This window comes from Lissotriton helveticus, chromosome 7, assembly GCF_964261635.1.
Source record: "Lissotriton helveticus chromosome 7, aLisHel1.1, whole genome shotgun sequence".
Taxonomy (NCBI): Eukaryota; Metazoa; Chordata; class Amphibia; order Caudata; family Salamandridae; genus Lissotriton; species Lissotriton helveticus.
In genome coordinates, this window is record NC_136068.1 from 197350570 (window position 1) to 197372343 (window position 21774).

General features: G+C 43.3%; 1 protein-coding gene across 1 annotated transcript in view; it reads right to left on the reverse strand.

Annotated features, from left to right (window-relative positions):
- TTPAL (alpha tocopherol transfer protein like) overlaps positions 1-21774 on the reverse strand; it is a 60068-nt gene that overhangs the window by 14862 nt on the left and 23432 nt on the right. The window contains exons 2-4 of the mRNA XM_078651939.1: positions 15598-16050; positions 6701-6894; positions 5087-5197 (exon numbers count right to left, since the gene is read on the reverse strand). Coding sequence (XP_078508065.1) covers positions 5087-5197; positions 6701-6894; positions 15598-16036 — 744 coding nt within the window. The 5' untranslated portion in view covers positions 16037-16050. The remainder of the gene's footprint in view (positions 1-5086; positions 5198-6700; positions 6895-15597; positions 16051-21774) is intronic.

The following is a 21774-nucleotide window of genomic DNA, read 5'->3' on the forward strand; positions in this document are numbered from 1 at the left end:
TGACCATCAGCACCATCTGTGCCCCTGAAACCATAGGGTGCAGCAGTGACTCTGGTGCTGAATTCAGTTCTGGTGCCACTTCCTGTGCTGGTTCGCATTGCATCAACGCTGATGCCAATGGCACAGATGTCCCCAACGCCGAGGGAAGATTTGCAGCCCATTGTGCTATCTGACTCTGAGCAGAATCCACCGCAAGCTCGATTAAGCTTGGCTCTGACCAGTAAGCAGCCAACAGGCAATCCTTCAGATTCTGAAACTTTGCCCTTAACACGTGGCACAGCACAATCTTTTTGGCAGGGACTCATACAATGACAATGATGAATAGGCTAATTATATCCCCAGTACAATGAGGAAAACTGGTATGAAGAACTCCAAGGTGCAAGTGGTCTTAAAACTTCTCCAGATACTGCCCTTGTGTCTTGCCATTTCCTGCTACTGAGGAAAGCACCTGCTTCGCAAAAGGCAGCAGAAGTCTTATACCTACAGCTTCCTACAATGGAGGTGAAGGTTAATGTTTTGACTGAGGTACTTCAGCTTGATCAGTTCTCTACACATCCTCTAAAGCTATTTAATGATGCCCTCAAGGATACTCTTTTGGCAGTTGGGTGAAACCATGTTCTGATCAAACTGTTAATACGCAGGTTACCATCATCCTGCACAAGGTGGCCCAGTCTTTCTTACACAACATCCGACTCACTGAGTTTGGTGGTGCTGGCCCGCAACTCCAATTCCTTCCCCACCACTTCCTAATTGTATGTCAAAATGAACAGAGACTTTTTGAAAGCAGATTTTCTCAGCTACAAGTCTTGCTATGGGGTCAGTCAACGCTAGGTGTCTCCTAAGCTGCTACTCCTTTGAGACATGGTGGCACATGTTTCACCAGCGGTTCCTGGTGACCTTTGAGCATCTCTCAATCAAGCTATTACGCAAAGTAGCGATGTAGACAAATTCATAATACGTTCTGGCTTGGACATGACCGACTGCTTAGGTTGAGCAATTGGTACAAGGGTGGGAAATTGGCACTACATCTGGATGAGATCTATGGGCTTCTAAGGGGATATGCAAGCATCCTTGATGGACATGCCAATTGACAGCTCCATCCTTTTTGGCGGCAAAGCCAATTCAGCCTTAGAGCGGATTAAGGAAAGCAGGACCACGGCACGTACCTTGGGTCTTCTACTACCACCAGATGATTCCACCAACAATTGCACCCTCTCCATGGCTATGGACAGGTTTTTAGTTTTGCCAACGCCACATCCTCCACCAGCCCAGCTCTTCTTTCATCCCTTTCATGGCCGAGACCATAAATCTGAAAGACAACGCCCATGATAGCAGGGAGAAAGTGTAGCTCAGTCCAGCCTTCCTCTATCGGCAGCCGCAAAACTGGCACACAGCCACCCTGTGGAGGTAGGACGTGATATTTTCTCCAAGGATGGCTAGATCATCCCTTCAGACAAGTGGGTCCTTTGTACATTGGGGTTACAACCTCTAATTTCTTTTTAGCCCGCTGCACCTTCCACCACCATCAGTGCAACTGACTGAGTCAAACCTATCATGCTTGCAGCATGAAATGCAGGCTCTTTTGACCAAAGGGACCGTAGACAGAGTCCAGCCTTTAAAGGAGGAACTGGGTGTCACTCCTGCTATTTCTTTCTGCTGTAGAAGCATGAAGGACTTTCCCCTACTTTAGAACTTCACACTTTCAACACCTTTCTTAAAGAGGATAAATTCAAGATGCTCACGCTAGATCAGGTCTGCCATACAGCCAGGTGACAGGATGGTGGTGTTGGACCTGCAGGACATTTATTTCCATATTCCCATTATGCAGGTCCACAAGCACTACCTGCCGTTCATCATGGAATAGGAGCATTATCGGTTTTCAGTGCATCCTTTTGGCCTAACCAGTGCCCCCTGGGTGTTACCGAAAGTGACGGCAGTGGTTGCAACACACCATTGGAGGTTAAGGATATCAGTCTTCCTCTACCTAGATGACTAGCAGCCGAAGGCAAGGCTCGGCCCCAACAATTATCAACCACCTTCAGATGACGGTGAACTTCCTAACATCTCTGGGATTCACCATCAACATGGCGAAGTCACACATGACTGGTTTGCAGACGCTCCAATTTACAGGAGCTATTTTGTATAAGGTGCTGTTTCATGCCTTTCAGCTGGACTTGAGAATCCAGATTATTTGAGCTATGATACCAATATTTCAGCCTTCTGTCCTGGAGCTAAGTATGGATGAGTGAGGCTACTAGGATTGTTGGCTTCCTGCTGACTAAACATACCAGGTATGGACTCTGCAGTGGGACTTCAAGTCCCAGTGAAATATCACCAAGGAATATGGCCGATTGTATCCAATTTTTCAAAGGAGACAGCAAAGGTTCTGCAGTAGTGGCCCTGGACCATGATTTGGTCAGTGGCAAACCCATCTCCCTTCCGGATGCATCCATTCTGGGTTGGTGTGGCCATCTGGGAGAGGTGCAGTTCAGAGGTCTTTGGTCTCCTGTGGTACTCAACTCCACATCAATTTGTTGCAGTAGAGGGGGATCCCCTTGGCATTAAAAGCCTTCTTGCCCACCATCAAAGGAAGGCTAGTGTACTTGGACAACACAAACGCCATGGGGTGAGGTGGGATCATTTCTCTTTTCATAGGAGGCTCTAGGCCTCTGGTAATGGTTGGACCGCCAGGTAATTTCTATGGTGGTGAACCACCTGGCTGGATCTTTAAATGCAAGGGAAGATGTGCTCAGCTGCCAATGCTAAGTGGGTCACCAATGGGAGTTGTGCCCGCAGATGGGGGCAGCAATGGGGAGAACCCTGGCTCCGTCTTTTCTTTATTGCCAAGAACGAGCTATATCAGCGGTTCCTAGCCTTCTCTCTCTCTCTGAGGCACGTTCAGTCCTACGTTTAGCTTGAGGCTCCAGAATATATGCTCCTTTTGCTGCCTCTTCTGCCCAGAGTTCTGAAGAACAGAACAAATGACTGGGTCTAAGTCATCCCAGGGGTGCACGACTGGGCCAGGATAGTGTGGCACCCAGACATCCTGGGTATGAGCATCTGTCCTCCAATCAGACTGCCACTTCGGGAGGGCCTTCTTTCGCAGCATCAAGTAAAGGTACTGCACCTAGGCCTGCACAATATGAATCTTTGTGCTTCGAGATTGAGCGGCAACAGTTCACCACATTCACAACACCCTCCCCCGGAGATCATTCATGTCATCTAGGTTTTGAGGCATCCCTCCACAACAATTGGTGTATGCCAGTCGTTGAGACAAATTTGTGGCTTTGTGCGGCACCTGTCACATTGGCCACTATAAGCCAAGCTTTCTGAAATGTTGTTTTGTCCCTGGCCCAGCAAGGACTTGCTTTGAGCATTGTTAAAGGCTATTTGTCTGCTCTTTCTGCTTTTTTTTTTTTTTACAACGTTTCTACATTTATTTCTGCCAGAACCTTTAGTGATGCCATTGTGGAACTAGGTTCTCACTTTTTTGATATGCACCCCTTTTGAGCTGATTCACAGTTGCCCATTAAGAAGTCTGACGTTGGCATTATAAGTGCCAGGCGTCTGAGTGAGCTGCATGCTTTTTTCTGTCAACCCACTTTATACAATATTCATCCCTGTTAAGCTGGATCAGAGCTTCCAGTATGCTGAAAGTGGTCAAACCTTTTCATGCCAGGCAGGCTAAAAACCTACTGTCATTCTTTGCCCAACCTCATGCCTCTACAAAGGAAGAGAGGTTTCATCCTTTGGACCTCAAGAGGGGACTAAGCTTTTACATTGATTGCACCAAAGAACTTTGTGTGGATGATCAGTTTTTTGGGTTTCTTCAGGGCAAAAAAAGAACAAGGCAGTGCAAAAGCCAGTTATCTCCCAATGGAATGTTATCGGCACTTGTGATAAGCAACCTCAACAAGAGCCTAAGCACCTCCCACCTTGCTGGCATGTAGAGTGCCTGTCCTAGTTATTTGTCAGGTGGCTATGTGGGCTAGAGCACATACATTCACAAAGCCTTACTGCCTTGACAGTCATGTCTGTCGAGAGTGGCATTTTGTCGGCTCGGTCCTGTAGGACTTTTTGGTCTGACCCAGCTCAAAGACCTCACCACCTGGAGAGGTACTGCTATTGTATTGTATCTATTCACAAGGCAAGGAATATGAGGTTAAAATTATCCATCAGAAGAACAAGTTACTTACCTCCAGTAACTCTCTTTCTCGAAACGTCAGCGTGGAGCCCCACAATGCCACCTACTGGCACGCAGGAGTACTGTTCTAAAGTTTCTGGATGCAGTCCGAGCTTTGGTCGAACATTCAAAAGATAAGGAATCCACAGTTCGATAGAGTATCCACCAGAGAGATCGATACCTAAGGTAAGTAACTTTATGTTCATTCACCACACCTACCTAACCCACAAGAAACTAAGCACTAACTGATCAAAAGTGAAATACTGATACTCCAGCTCCTCACCGTTTAGTGGCTTCTGCCATGTGGCTTGAGAATTACCATAAATCTAAGAACTTTGGAAAAAAGTTATATAGAGTGTGTCAAAATTGATCCAGACCAATGGATGCAATCTTTGATGAGTCTGCAGGGGGTGGTTCCAATAACACTTTAAAGAGAAGATCCAGTGCAACTCATGCTGTCCATAAAAAAAAACCTGCCCTACGCTAGCTAAATACCAAGACCCCTACAGACTGCCTCAAGCTGATTGACATCGTGGCCAACTCACATGCATGCCTCACAAACCTAAAACCATCCAAAATTATACAACAAAGCCGACCAATGTCAAGTCCATTGAAGCGCTCAGACACAATTGAAGCCGAGATCTAAGTGTACCATAGACAATAGTACACTAAAAAAAGATACCCTCACTTTTAATCACAATATGAACATGAGCCATGCTATCTACTGGAACTAGGACTTGAAGCATGGGGTGATACCAATCGGAAATATACACAATAGCTGGACAAACACTACAAGCAATATAGATAGTTTAACAGTTGTAGAGCTGAATGGAGTACTGTAATGGCATCGCTTTTAAGCAGCAATAAATGGTTTAAAGAACTATATTTACATAAATGACTTACCCGATTTGCAATCTTCTCTTTTAGAAATGGCTTGAGGATTGCAAAAATTCCTTTAAATATTATAGGTTCATTTACGATGTTGACAGCTTTGATTCTAATGGGAAATCCATCCTATTGCAAAAGAACAAACAACCATTCTCAAAATCAGCAATTTTCTGGGGCTATTTGTTCATCATGTTTGTAAATGTTTAGTTTGGGAGCTAGGCCCACCCTTTCATTTCCACTCCCTGAAAATTAAACCACTTTATTTCTCATTTTGTACAGAGCGAGATAATACAGAACGAAGCCAGTGTGGGCTTTAAGATTTTTAATTTCTCAAAGCCAGGTAGTGCAGATTCGTTTGTAAGTAATTTAAATAAATATTCTGTGCACCTTTCTGAAATGCACACACTGTTTTTGCACCGTTTCCAACGCCAGAGACTACTGCCTGTAACAGATTGTGGATAGAATGGTAAAATAAATATTATTTTGGTACCTGGAGGAAAGTGTCTGCCTAATTTGACTTCATCACCACGCATGATGTCACTGAAGATTGGTGCAACTATTAAAACTGATGTTTTGGACATGTATGTAAATTGATGTAAATACCAGTTAGGTGGGTGTGTCAAAAGGGGTCACAGCAGGCGACGCAAATTCAATGAAGCAACATCAGGCACAAGAAAGCAGCATATATTTGTGAAGATAATAAAGAGCTGCATGAATGGTAGATGTAAAACTATTTGTATGGCACGTGGGAAATTATTCATAGACACATACCCAGAGTCGGCATCCTCAAGAATAGAAGCCAGGACCACAAAAGATTGCCCTGAGACTAGCCACGCACAAAGAAGCACCCCAACATTAGCATGTGTTTAGCATCATGGCAGCATCACTACATTCATAGGAGAGCAAACTACCCCAATGTCCACAAGCATTTGCTATTCCAATAGGTTGCCAGTTAGAAGGCAGACCTATTGAGTTGCTTAATCCCCCAGAAATGTTGAATTAGATTTCAGCACTGGCCTAGAGGAAGCTGCTAGGGATGGTCTAAGTCTTTGTTACGACTTAAGGCATAATATGAGTGACTAGACTAGTAACCCATAATGCATTGGGAAAAACACGGAGTCTCTGTTTTTAAACTACTCTGTGTTATTTGTGTCCTATGGAATTGTTGGTAGGAAGCTAGAGGATCACAAGAAAAGGAGCTACGCAAAGATGTCAATCGGTTAACTTTCTTGAATTGAAGCATATATCTATTCTATATTCTATAGACTGTATGGAGGTATCCTCACCTTCCAAAAAGTGGTGGCGAGCATACAGAGGCAGAAAACTATTTCAAGCTGTTTATCACATGGCTTTATTCAACTACGTCATCAAAAGACGGATACAGTGCTCATCACAGAGAGCTTCTTCGACTTAGAACGTCGTTTTATCTCTAACAGGACCACACTGGATTTGCAGATAGCCTCTTTTCTTGCTAGGGTATAACTGGATATATGGAAATTATTGTTTAAAGAAAAAATGCATATGTGCTGTCTGTCAATCTGTATTGCCTCACTCGTTCTCTCGAATAGAAACAATGGACTGTGCTACACAGGAAGCTGCAGAAACATTTTCCTTGCCTTTATTCCTTACCTGAAGAATTCCAATCGTTTTTTTGGCGAGGAAAGGGCCAAAATGAGATGCGTGGGATAAACCAACTCCGCTGTAATCAGCAAGGATGACAATTCCATTCACTTGTGTCTCTTCAGATTGAACGAGTTTCTCCAGAGTCAGGTATATGGCACGGATATTCTCTGTTAATGGATAGGTACTTGGTACCCATTTACCTGGATTTTAAAATACAAAGGCTTAAGGTTAAATAAACCATTTCCACAAAATCATTAAATAAGGTTTTCTACAAAATTAAAAACATTTTACAGTGAGATCCTGCTCTCCCACGTCATGATGTAATACTCTTCTAATAATCTGTAAATTAACACACTGGAAAAAAGGAGCCACTCCCTAAACCGAATTTGCTCACAGAACAGCCAGAGTTGAGAATCTGAGTTATATACATATTACCAAAAATTCATACAAATACCTGTAACCTGCCTGCACCTCTGATTGCATTCGTGTGATAATCATTTGTTGAACCATTTCCCCAATATGCGGATGCATTCATTTAATTATTTATGCCAAAGATTACATCAGAGACAGTATGGTTTTACAACTATTACTGAAAATCGTCTTGGAGTCCAGTCACAAATATTCTGATGACAGTTGATACAGAGAGCCACTAGAACAGTATCCTCCAAGGCGGGATACAGAAGTGAAAACAGTCGTATTAAACAGGACACCGGAACCACAAAGTGCCATTTGAATGTATTGTTGATTCTGCCACTTTAGCACGGAAGAGAAAGGTCACCTTTTCTACCCAGAACCCACTGTTTCTGCCCTCCTAAAGATGACAGAATTCTATTTTAGGAGTACAGATCAGGCTGCTTACCCTAGAGGTGTGGCCAGCCTTCTGAGAGATGTACACCTCCTGCATACCTAGCTTTCCCACCTTACCCAGGTGCAAGCACACCTGGCGCAAGGGGAGGGCTCTCTCCCCTCCTCAGAGGACAGCCCGAATGCATATACGTGGCAGTGCAACCTTTTAAGCTCACAGGTCTGATGTGCCATTTCACTAGCCTGCCAGAGGGGGAGGAGGTGTGACCTCCTTCCTGCTAAACCCTTTGTTCCCGACTCCTGGGAGTGATCACACTGTCTGACAGGAGGTCAGAATCCTGTCTTGGCAGCTGCAGGTGCGGGAAAGTACGGGCTGGTCAGTTAGAAAACAGTGAAACTGGAGCAACCAGGTAGGCAATTTTTAAAGGGCCAGAGGACAATATTTGGATGGGTGTTTTAAATGGATCAAACAAAAAGGCTGACACATCATATTTATGATAATACAAAAACTATTCGTTTCTTGGGTCTACAAATAATCTACAATGAAAACACTGTGTACACTTTTGTGAACCAAAAGCCCGGGGGAACAATATTGTCTTGCAGTGCTTCAGCCACCATCCCACAATCTGAGGGATTATTTACTTTTTGCGTAATTCCTCAGATTGAAGAAAAATTGTACTAACAAGAATGATTACTTCTGGGAAGCAGATATGCTTGCTATGATCCTTAAAGAGGCTATCTGACAACCAAAAAGTCAGACCTCAAGTTAGTTTGTGTCAGCACCTCGGACACATTGAGCAACCAAATAAAGAATCAAATTGGCATCCGCAAAGCCACTCAGCAGTTTTACCCAATAGAGAAACCTCCAGGTGCAGTCAAGAAAGCTAAAGATGCCCACACACGTTTCGTGCATTTCCACAAGGTAGATTATAAAGCAACTATATTAAGTACATTATACTGAGACTTTAATTGAGGTTTATAAGCTTTGAAGTCACTTCAAGCATGAAGTGCACAAATATGGTAAATGTGAAAAGATTCAAAACCATCAGAGAATGGATATTATGCCAACATACTAACTGTAAATCTAAAAACATAATACACTGTTTAAAATGTCCCTCTCAACTAAATATCGTTTGTTGGAAAAAGAACACAAGAAACTAGAAGGAGAACATTCCTACGCCAATCTAAAAGCTATTATATTTCCAAAAATACACAATTAGTTGACTTAGAAAAATTCCACAACCACTCAAACGCAGTGGTCCAGTGGAGAAGTGCTTAAATGAATATAATGAATTGTTTTCACTTTGAACTAAAATTAAGACTTTTACTGTACTTTTCTGCAGACTTCTGGTGACTAATGGCCTTGAGTTATATTGCTGCTGCGATAGACACCATGTGTATAAACGAAAAAGGTTCAATCTGGACTCACAGATTCCTATTAGTATGTTTCTTCATTGGGAGGGAAAACGATTACCAAAATATCACCTCATTGTAAAACAACCTGGCAAGTTGCCCCTAGTGTGTAGCTGACATCATTTTATTATTAACAGTAATACATTTTTGTACATCTTATGTGTCACTGACTAAGAAAGAGATGGTAAGCAATCACACACTGAAAATTTGAAAAAGTGTTTATATACAACAAACACAATCAATCATGGACCAGCAGCAAAAACATGCCACTAAAATTTCTGAATGATCAGTACAGTAAATAATATTATGTTAACATCCCCAGATCTCAGCGTATGGGTGTGGATGGTGTTTTTACCGGGTAGCACTATTTAGAAGGTCATCATCAGGACTATACGAGTTTGTAGAACATTGATGCTTGCAGACAAAATCAGTGGAACTGCAATACTTAGGGTGGGTGTAAGAACTTACTGGTAGTAAATAAATGTAAACATAAAGGTTACTAAACAAACATTAGGGTAACCGTGGCCTGTAAAGTTGCTAGCACATACATAATTTTCAGGAAAAAAATCTTAACACATCCACAGTAAAGTGTGCTCAATGGAACAAAAAAACACTATGCCCCCCTGAGTAAAATAAATCATTGCCTGATATACAAAAAATATGTATTGGATGTCCAGAGCACCACCGATTAGATTGTAAATATGCTGTCAATTAGACAGGTCCATAATTGCAAGACAGACCAAAAAAAAAGATGATTCCATTAGTTTTTATTCCATTTCTTTATACAATTCAGTTTGAACAACAGCTGACGCGTGTTTTGTCGTATTCTACGACTTTTTTCAAGGCTGTAGAATTAAACAAAACATGGATTTTCTTAGATTGTACATTTCACCAAATAAGATGATAGAATGCTAGTACAAAGAAGAGTATACTCAGAACAATTCAGAGAAAACGATTGTTTAAAACACATAGTAATTTTTAGATGAATCGTTCAAAAGAACATCACATTTCACAGGGCAAGCCTGACACATTAATTAAATACAACAGATAAAAAGTGCATAGACTTATCTCAAGCTTGAAAATATTATTAAAAAACACCTACAAAATTCCAATAAAAGATAAATGAGTACGTGAACAAGGTGAATATAAAGAAAAAATATGTGAAGAAAAACTTGTGGACAGAGTTGAAAGAAAAGTTCAACCGAAAAGTGATGTAGACCCCAACCAAAACGAAAAGAAAAGGCACAAAAAGACCTCTGTGACAACACAATCCTTAGCCCAAAAACTGAGTGAAAAGAGCTACGGGAAAATGTTCTTGATAAAGCTACCTCCAACAAGTAGTCAACACAGATGGTTAAATCCGTGGAAATTAGAAATTCAAATCCTAGTCCTCAGAGCCCCGAGGACCACAAGTAAGAACAATCTGTGAATATATTACTTCCCACACGAAACTTCACCATTAGTATTCACGCAATGATATGCAATGAGAATCATGTACCTGCGAGGAAAAGAAAGAGAATGAGAAAGAGAGAAGGTCAGGTCCAAAAATAAGGTGAGATGGTATCAGCATGAGAAGGAAAAATGATCCTCAATAAATGCAGTCTACAGTTTATTGAAACGGCACCTATAGTAGCTACAAGTATACACACTGGTCACTTTTATACTGAATTCATTTTTCCTTTCTAATTTTCTTTACTTCACTGGCTTTAGTCATCTGCTATATTCTTGGTGACTAGGCATTGCTTGTGAGTTCCTGGCAACAGAGATCGGATGCCCACTAGAGAAAAAGATTTTTTCTAGGACTGTCTTGCGTTTGTGTGATATTATAGCTATGCTATCTTGCTACATGTACTGGTACAGAATTCATTCTTACACTTATTTTTAAATTAATTTGTCATCATTCATAAACTTATTTATTGTGGTTAAACTTACTGTGCGTAATATTGTGAATAAGAGATCAGATAATATTGGGTATACGAACTTAGACTCCACTTTAACATGGCACTCGTCTTTTCTTTGCCGACGGAGCCCTTTTGATCATGTGACATCCTTTTCTATGTTCATGGCCCCGTGCATAACTTTAAGCTTTGCTTATTAGGAGCCACACTGAGTGGCCCCTAGAACACGTATACGCGGACTTAGATACGGACGGCGAGTTCGCTCTGCTTTGGGGAGTTCTTGCTTTTTTGGAACCAACATGGCTCTCTTTGAGACACGACGACAAAACTCTTGTCATGTCCTTTTGTTTTTCTGCACATTTACGATACCCCTTTTTTAGGTCAAGCTTAGAGCAGCGCATGCACTGCTTGCCCGACTTTATTAAGGGGCTTTTCAAAGTGCTACCCGCCGGCCACCAGCTTGTGTTTATGTGCACAAGCACGCGTGCCTCGCTCCGCCTCATCATTGTTGCGCGCGCATCCCTCGTGTGCTTAGCACGTCATCGCAATCACTTTCGTTTTCACCGCGATCGCGATAACGCGCGGCTTTGTAGTTGCCTTTCCCCACTTTCCGTCAACAGCATCCACAATATTATTGGTAACCTTGGCTAATTAATTCTCTAGTTCTTGGAAGAGAACTCGTTCATTGTTAATCAACTAAGCAAGTTACTAAACACTAGTGGCCATACAGAATTCGAACACAAATGTATCCCGTTCACTTCTTGTCTTATATGCTCGTGCGTTCGTCGTGTGTGAGTCAGTGAAGGATTACCGTGTAAAGGTGGAGCTTGTGCCGGTGCTGCTGCCTGTTGGCGCTTCCAGTCAGTGGCTGAAGCTGGGAGTGATAGACCTATTGATCCAACATGTCTGTCATCTCGACAATGATATAAACAAAGCAGCCTACTGTACAACTGGCTCGGGGGTCACATGGTAATGTTGCTGCTGTCAGTTTCATTTTGACAGATCTCAGCTCGTGGTAGTACCATTTCTTTGCTCTTGTACACCTCAGCAATCGCAGTGCAGGTGGCCTGGGGAGGGGGGTGTAGCAATCCTTAGTGTGGCGGGAGAAGTGGCGCTGGCTGGGGTACTGGGGTGTGAGGGTACACTGCACCCCATTACTGACTGTCTTTTACTGGCCATTCGAGTGGTAGTTGTGTCATTTTTGCTTGCGTGCATAAAGGCCTGAGGCAGCCGTGCTGTGTCCCCATGTGCCAGTGAGTTCTGTGCAAGAGTACTATGCTTGAAATTTCCCCAGAAGCTGGGATTTCTCAGAGTTTGACCCGGACATTTTGGGTGCTTTCAACTGCCAAAGAGTCTGGTGGTGACACACACAGGACCCATGGATTTACACTAAATCTTGTAATCGCACTGGAGCCAGTAACTCCTACTTTCGGACCCAATGAAATTACAGTGGCTCGCTGACCTGTGATGACTCTGTGAGTCTCCAGTGCAAGCCTTAGCGCCTGTTGGTTCAGGGGGTGAGCTCCCACTGAGTAGCTGGCTGTACTTTGGGGGACTTGTGGCAGAGGTGGCGGTCCGATTATTACACCCATTTGCTGATGGCGCCCACACTGTACTTACTCGCTTATGCAGCAAGTCGTGGCCGGTCAGTGCTTGAAATAGAAAAACAGAAGTGCAGGTACTCTGTACCAGGGTACCTGCTTGTTTCTGAGAAGTGCTGGTACTCTCCAATTAAAAGTATTATGTTTTTCTTGAGAAGTGCAGGTATTCTGTACCAGGGTACCTGCTTGTTTCTGAGAAGTGCCGGTACGCTCCAACTAAAAGTATTACGTTTTTTTTGAGAAGTGCAGGTACTCTCCCTCTCAAAATAAACAAGCATTGGCATAGCCAATAGGTCTCGCCTTTGGGACCTTATAAGTGTTTAGCTATCCAGCACAATATCCTTGGTGCAACAACATTAACTGTTGCATAGCTAAACACTTATAAGGTCCCAAAGGCGAGACCTATTGGCTATGCCAATGCTTGTTTGTTTAGATTTCCAACAATACGAAGACAAGAGCTTATTAGGGCTCTTTTTGGAATGGACGCACATATATATTTTTGTTATTGACTTCTCTCTGTGTGACAAGGTACGGTTATTGCTATGTTAAACATGGTGGGATTTGTGAGATAAGTTAACTGTATCCGATCATGGCCTTGTTTCACCGCCTCTCCGTTTAAACCCCTAACGGCTTCTGGTGTGGTGTTCCATTACCTAATATGAATTTTCACTTTCGTAACTTGACTTTAGACTGTCTGTTTCTTCATGCCACGTACAAATTGGAAATGAGGGTGTAAATTTCACGTGTCATATGGTTCCTGTTTCAACTTGCCTTACACTTAGGCTGTTTACTAATTCATTGACTGGTTCTGTGGGTTTATGCTCTGGATTTGGATGTAAACCTTTTATCGACAACTGTATATACGCTTTTAGCTGCTGTAGGTGCCTTTTCAATAAACTGTAGACTGCAATTATTGAGGATTGTTTTTCCAGGTCATGGTGATACCATCTCACCTTATTTTTGGACCTGACCGTCTCTCTTTCTCATTCTCTTTCTTTTCCGTTCAGCTACATGATTCTCATTGCATACCACTGCCTGTATATTAACTGTGAAGTTTCTTGTGGGAAGTAATATATTCTCAGATTATTCTTACTTGTGGTTCTTCGGCTCCGAGGACTAGGATTTTAATTTCTCATTTCCACGGATTTAGCCATCTGTGTTGACTACTTGTTGGAGGTAGCGTTATCAAGAACATTTTCTTCCTAGCTCTTTTCACCCTGTTTTTGGGCTAAGGATTGTGTAATCACAGAGGGCTTTTTGTACCTTTTCTTCTTGTTTTGGTTGGGGTCTACATCACTTTTCAGATTAACTTTTCTTTCAAGTTTGTCCACAAGTTTCTCTCTACATATTCTTGCTTTATCTTCACCTTGTTCACATACTCATTCGTTTTTTATTGGAATTTTTAGGTGTTTTTGAATTATATTTTCAAGCTTGGGATATGGTCTGTGAGCTTTTTATCTGTTGTGTTTAATTCATGGCTTGCCCTGTGATACTTGATGTTCTTTTGGAACTATTGATCTAAAGATTACTATGTTTTTTAAACCATAATTTTCTCTGAATTGTTCTGACTATACTCTTCTTTGTACTAGCATTCTGTCATCTTATTTGGTGAAATGTACAATCTAAGAAAATCCATGTTTTATTTAATTTTACACCCTTGAAAAAGTCGAATATGACAAAACATGTGCCGGCTGTTGTTCAAACTGAATTGTATAAAGAAATGGAATAAAAACTAATGGAATCGTCGATCTTTTGTCTGTCTTACAATTATGGACCTGTCTAATTGATGGACTATTTACAATCTAATCGGTGATACTCTGGGCATCCAATACATATAGATAAATGTTAACAGGGATTTGTGGATAGTGTTGGTGGAACTAATGAAAAAAAGACTCTGTAAAGCGTGATGCCAAAGAATCACCGGCTACTGAAAATCAAGCACATCATTATTATTCACATTTAGCTCCAACCTGCACTGCTAGAGATGCACATAAATAAGTAAAAACATATTTGAGATATGCTAGAAGTAATCATATTAAAACCTGGAGCAACGATTGCTACTGCGCTACGAGAAATCAATTAGACGTCAGTGACATTGTTAATAACAGTGTTATTTCTTGGACAGGACAGCTTGATTTGACATAGTGTTTGATATCTCAAAATTGCTGTTCTATGGCTACATTCTACTAAATATGCTATTTAAAACCATACCCACGACACCTGCTGTACAACCTATACTCTTTTTTTCGTCTTCCTTTTCACAATAAAAAATTGTTGAAAAAACAGAAATGGTGAATTGCTTAGTCTACAAGATAACCCTGTATGATTATTTTTGGTGTAAAAGACTGTCCACAGAACAGCTGCAATTGTTTAAAGCAAATACAATTCCCATAAAAAGGATGCAGACCTAAAAAGGACAAACCCCAGGATTTCCTCTCAGCAAGAAGACTTCAAGGCTTCTACAGAGTTGTTGGATGATCCTAGATTAAGTCAAACAAATATAAAGTGCGTCTATGAGCTTTGTTGGCTAAAATGAATAATTCAAGGGGGGAAAACATTAATAATCTTTTGTTTAAGCAGTAGAATTTTACCAGTAAAGGTGATTTATTTGACAACTGTGCAATGTATAATAACATTCATGAGACCGTTACATACTTAAAAGAAACATTGGCTCTGTGTTATTATAGCATTAATGAGACACTAGGGAGCATAACACTAGTGAGTAATGGAGGTACTTTTACAGAGTAGAGCACAGATAACAAATGCATTGCCTAACATTAAGTGGTAAACATTGCCATCAACGTGGGACACATGATGAGCCACTGACTACTGGTCTACCAAGAGTGGCAAATGATTCAACAAAACATTTTAGAGACAAGAGAATATTTTAATGGATGAACTGGCCCATGCTTTAAAAGGTGCAAGGAGGAAGATCAGATTCAAATTTAGCGGACAGCTTCCATATCTCATTAGCTTTGTGGATTTTTGAGGTAGTAAGCAGGACTTCATGGGACATTGAAGTCATTACACCACTAAAACAGTTTATATGTAGCCTATATCCGAGGGCTGTGAGCTCCACGTTTTCTTGTAAAATATGGAACTGGCAAGTAGGAACAAACATTAATGTAGGACTCAACAAATGCATTTCGTAATCCACCCCTACTCCTTTTCAAAGGGCTATGTTTACCTGGACGGATGCAGACAACCTGCTGTCCCTTGGTGTCCGATTGAGGCAGAACAGTTACAAATCCAGAGTCTAGAACAGCTTGGATTGCAGATGGTTTCAAATTGTTGAAAACTTCAGGCCAGGTTCTTCGACACTCATAATAGTTTACTAGAAGCTGCAGGGCCTTATCATAGTCAAACTTCCTGGCTCGAAGAAATCTCAAAAGAAATGCATCATCCACGCGAGTTGGGAGATTTGGATAATCTTTTCGGATCATGTCCCTGAGGGCCTGGGCATCACGTAACCTCCATTCTGGTTTTTCTTGCAGTTCTTCGCGTGCCTTTGCAACAAGTTCTGGAGTCAACGAGCACACATACGTTTGGTGTTTTGGTACCCCTTCACTTTCTGACTCTGTTCCTTCTAAGGTCTCACTTCCCAGCACACCATTTCCTTCAGCCATCAGAGAGTGGAACACTAAAGCAAAAAAAAAAAAATTCACTGATCCAAATCATACAACACTGATAATGTTCTTATTACTGGTAATACAAATATAAAGCAAAGTTTTGAATGTAAACAAGAACTGTTCCCCAAGTGCCTTGCACACTAGGTTAAAAGATGTGTAACTGGTATATAAATGAAATATATCATTTACAAAGATTCTCTTAGAAGTATAGAGTCGCCTTCATGTAAAAAACTAACATTTTAAAAAAGTAGAAAAGATTTTAATTAACTAATAAAAATGTAAAGGGTACTTACTACCTGAAGAACAAATGTCAAGATCACCTGCAAAAGGTCTAAAATCAAATATGCTCAAGAGATCTTTAGGGAAAAAAATACATGGTATTTTGTCATGTATAAATTAGTTTTATAAGCATTTTCTCAGAAGTACCATTTATTTTATGGTCAAGCATAATGTCCAGTGAAGGTCAATTCATAAGCTGCATTGATTTACAGTGAGGCAGGTTGCTTGGTTTAGTGCCAATTTTCAACTTTTTTCCAAAACCAGGAGAATTAGAGGACCTCTGCACCCCTTGAGTCAGCGCAACGGGAAGAGGGGTGACCTAATTAAGCATGGGTCCATTCTGCCAGTGAACAAGTTGTCAAAGTTTAAACCAGACCTTATTTCTACCACACCTTAACTCTCCTGTTAATCAGCCAGTTCTGACTATAGTTCGTGATATTTCCGTTTTACATATGAAGCTCTTTGTTGTCCTTGTGGCAAGATCTGTCCTACACAAATAAATTGACTACATAAATAAACCGATATGTTAAGTGACCTAATTGAGTGCCAAGTGCTGGCATTCAGACCGTCTGCGTCTGAAGTCTCAGAGGCTCCTCGTAACATTTATTTGAGAGGGGGTGGGGGCGGGATTAGCCATTTTGTATTGTGCTACTGCGTTCTAATAACGGGTTAGGTGTGGTAGAATTGGGATACTCTCAGGAAGATTCCCCGTTGACAGGGGGGTGAGGCAGGGTTGTGTGCTCGCACCCACCCTGTTCTGCCTCTTTGTTAATGGGGTAATCGACCACCTGACTAGGATAGCCGACATTGATGCCCCAAAGCTCAACGGTAGCAGGGTGCCCGCTATTATGTTTGCGGACGACACCCTGCTGTTGTCAAAATCCCCGATGGGAATACAACGGGTCTTGGATGGGTTTGAAACCTTTTGTGTTGAGCGGGGACTGGAGATCAATGCCCTGAAAACCAAATATATGATTCTTAGTCCTCCACCTTTTTACACGCCCTAATCCCACCATAGGCACACTGAGACTAGAGAGGGTCCACACATTCGAGTACCTAGGGGTGACCATCAATCAAAATCTGACCTGGGATACACATCGGACAAAGGCTAATATCAAATTAGCGCAGCTAACAGGTGGTATCCCCAGGATGGCAAACAGATCAACTTACAAACCCCTCAGCCCAGTGCTCCAAATTTATAAAATGCAGGCGCGGTGGCAGTCACACACGGGGGGGGAGTTGTGGGGGCACATACCCGCCCAAAACCTGATAACCACTGAGAATAAATTTATCAGGCAGATGGTAGCCTTACCACTAAGCACCCCACTCTTCCCGCTCAGACTAGATCTGGGCCTAAGAAATATTGAGGAAGAACTGGGATTAAAACCACTAACTTTCTGGCGACGAATCTGGAGTACCCCAGAGCTCATGAGCTACAGGATGGAGTTGCAAGAGATTTTATCCTTACCAAACATAACGAACATTCCCTGGCTAAAGTATATAAAAAAGACATGTGAGAGTCTAGGAAGGCCGGAACTGTGGTCAGACCCAGCAAATGCTTGTAGTAAGGTTTCACGCAAATCTCTATCAAAGGACTATTATGACTCTAAAATAACATCTTTACAACTGAATCTACGCCTGGGGTCTTTAACTCATTTATTTATTCAATCTAAAGACTCATATCACCGGGAACTCGTCCTTGATATAATTAGCCCTGTCCTGACAAAAAAATTATTTTTACAGTGGAGGTACGGCACACTCCCTCTTAGAGCACTTAGCAGTACCTGGTCTCAGCCCCCTACCCCAGAGCAATGTCCAGCATGCTCATACCAACAGGAAAATGATTTGCATGTCATATTCTTCTGTAATGCTTACCAGAAACCCAGAAAGTATTGGCTTGTTCCCCTTCTTAAAAGCTTAGGGTTCAGGCATTACTTGCCTGCTTACAGAATATTAAAGACGGACGTATCACCCCCGACTGTGTTTGCGGTAGCCAAATTTTTAACTGCGATGTGGCATATACGTACCCGTTGCATGAATCTTGATACAGACTCGGTATAAGTTTTACAACAATTTTTATGTTTTGTTGACTTTTAATTGAAATACAGTGCAATCAATTTATGATCTTTTAAATCTGACTTTTAATTTGTGATAGGTAAACAATAGTAACAGCCTGAATCTGTATATTAGGATGAAAACTGCATTGTCCTCTTTTAATTCATGCTCGATGGATTTGTAATGATTAATTGCGCTTTTCAATTCTGGATGTAATCTTTTATGATCTAATTGATCGAAATAAAGAATGAAAATGAAATGAATACAATATATGAATACAACCTTCAATTAAAAAATTCGAACCCAAAAAACCAAAATCGAAAAGTAACTAATGTAATGTGGTTTGCAAACATCCAGGACATATACACTGGCATTGAAGATCATACACTTCCTGGGTTACAACCACTCATAGAGAGTAAAACTTTCTAATGGTGAAAAAGTATTTCATGACATATGCATAACATTTTTAAAATATTTCACTTTTTGAATGTCAGGAAATGCAGCTTGAGGGAAGTTAACCATGGCCGTAAGATGTAGGATTAACCTGTCTCTGCATGTTTCCGTAAGCCACCCACTGATGCGGCTGCATTGGCTGCCCATCAATAATAGAATTGTCTTCTAGACATTATGCATATTTATTAAAAATAATGTATGGCCCTGTGCCTGTTCTTATCAATGATTAGGTTTCCAGACATGTTCCTGCAAGGAACCTTAAAATATTTAACGGGGGAGGAGCCGAGCTCGCGTCCAAGATGGTCGCGTAGGTGCGCAGCTCCGTCGGACCCGGCCCCCATCCCGATATCCTGACCTGTATCCTGCTGCACTGACCCAGCTGTTGGGTAGCGGAAGGTTGGCGGTGCCTGTTGATATAACTCCGGCCCCGCTGCGAGGTCAGGGACCAGAGCTGAACGCTGTGCCGGTTCGGGCCTGTTTGTCCGGCGGAGCCGGGGGCTCGATTACTCAGTGTGGCCGGCTGCCAATTGGTCAACACCCGGGGCCGGGACCGGAAGTCGCTGGTCGGGACCGGGTGTCATCATAATCTTGGCCGCGCTGGTGTGCAGAGACTTGCGGCGTGCGAGCGGACCGCTACGGTGGATGACAGCAAATACGGGGCCCCGGGGGGTTGCCGTCAGCATTTGAGGAGCGGACGGACAGGACTAGGGTCACATAACAGCCGTCTGACGCCCCCCCCAACCTGCTACAAGGCTCTCTACCTGGACATTAAGTGTGTGTAAGGGGCGAGGTGCCAAGATAGATTGCCACAGGGCCAAATCCTGATGCCATGGCCTGGTGGGGGCTTGGACTCCCGGCCTTCATGGGGGCATAGATCTCGGGCCCGATGCTCTACCGGGTGCCCCAGTGACGACGGTGGTGAAGATACCTGCGGGCTGAGGTGGAGCCCCTCGGAGGTGAGCCGTTTGCCCAGTCTACTGTTTCCGGGGGCTCACGAGGGTGGGGGCGCACCTCCGGTGGGAGTCTTGCACCCAGGATGCAGTGGTACAGATGAAAGCTGCTGAAAAGGGTCCTGGTCTGCGGTCTGGATCTGCGCATTGACCTGCAAGGGGGGTAGCTCTTTATGGTCTCCAATAAGTGATTTGGGAGCTACTTTAACTTACGTCTCCGCCCCCTTCCTTTGGGCGAGTGCCTGGCGGATGGCTGCTTGGGGTCTCCTCGATTTGAACCCCTCCTGTCCCGGCTAGGCTGCCAGCCGGTGGACTTTGTTTCAGCTAGACATTTATCCTGGTGATGCTCGCTGGCGGGCCCATGTGCTGGGACTCTGACTAGATGTGAGAGCGACCGGGTCACCCAGTGTTGCTCGGAGGTGCTTAGTGTGCAATCGTCACGCCCGGTGCAGCGGAGAGACTCGGGGGGCCCGAGAGGAGATTCACAGATGGCAACCAAATCCGAGAGTGAGAAGCAGCATTCCAGGTCTACCAAGGGGTCTCGCTACGTCCAGGCCAACAAACTTGACAGCTACATGTTACCTAGAGGGTCTCCGCCCGAATTGAGGAGACCACAAGAAACTGGTAGAGATTCTGCCGGGCCTCCGTCGGAGCCCACATTGCTGGACGTGATGGCAGCCATCTATGGTGTCAAAACATCCCTTGGACAAAAGATGGAGTCGCTTGACCACAAGCTTGATACGGTAACCATCGAGGTCAACCTTATTCGAGCCGATCTTACCAAAACCAGTGAAAAAGTAAAGTCGTTAGACATTAAAACCGCTAGCTTGACAGATGATGTATCGCTGCTTCAACAAGAGGTGCGAGATCTTAGAGGCTCTAGTGACCTCACGAACCGTAAACTGGACGACTACGAAGGGAGGGCTAGGAGGAACAACGTTCGCATCATTGGTGTCCCGGAGAAGGCCGAAGGCCCGGCCCTGGATCTATTTGTGGAAGACATAGTCCTTAACCATCTTAAGCCCAAGGGGCTGAGTTTCCTATTCACGATGGAGCGGGCGCATAGGGTCCCGGGGGGGGAAGACCGAAACCTGGAGCCCCCCCTCGTCCGATGATCGCCAGGGTGCTCAACTTCAGGGACAGGGACGCTATCCTGCAGGCCTCCAGATCGGGGGCCCCCTAAAATACGCAAATACCACTCTTACATTCTTTCCGGATTTCACCCAGGCGGTCCAGAGACAGCGCAAGGGTGTCCTTGGAGTTAAGAAGAGACTCAGAGACAGAGGTCTGAAATACGCCATGATGTTTCCGGCCCGGTTGAAGATCGAAGTTGAGGGGGAAGGCCTGGTTTTTCGATAATCCAGATGTGGCATTGGACTGGTTAGAGAGAATTCCCCCTGTGGGGCCTGAGGGACATGGTAGAGATGGTGGAAAAGTCTCGCAAGAACAGGAATGAAGTACGCTACACTTGTCCGGGACGTTGGGTACTGTCAGGTAGCGGGCTTAACTCATGTGCTTCCTTCCGCTCCGATCCTTTAGAGAGTGAGGCGCAGGATGGGATATCTGGGGGTGGAGGGTGGGAAAACGGGGTCCTGACATCCTCCTCAGTTCTACTTTTAGATAGTTGGTTAGTTAGAACATGGGGCGCCAGGCACACTGCAAGTTGGGGTTAGGCGGAAGCCATGAGCAGGGGTGCAGGGTGGGGGGAGGGGGGTTGGGAAAGTTGATTGATAGTTATTTTCTTTTTTTCTTTTCTTTTACATCAGGAGCAGAGCTATGATTGTAGTGCATCCATGCCGCATCAATGCCTTGTGTTAGAAAGGGATTGGGTATTTCTGTGCTCAGTTGGAATGTGAACGGCTTGGGCGACAAACTTAAAAGAGGAATGGTGAACCAGATGATTAGACGTCACTCCCCAGATGTTGTACTACTTCAGGAGACTCATCTTATCGGTAGCCGCTGTATGGCCCTACATGGGAGGGTTATAAACTGGTTGCA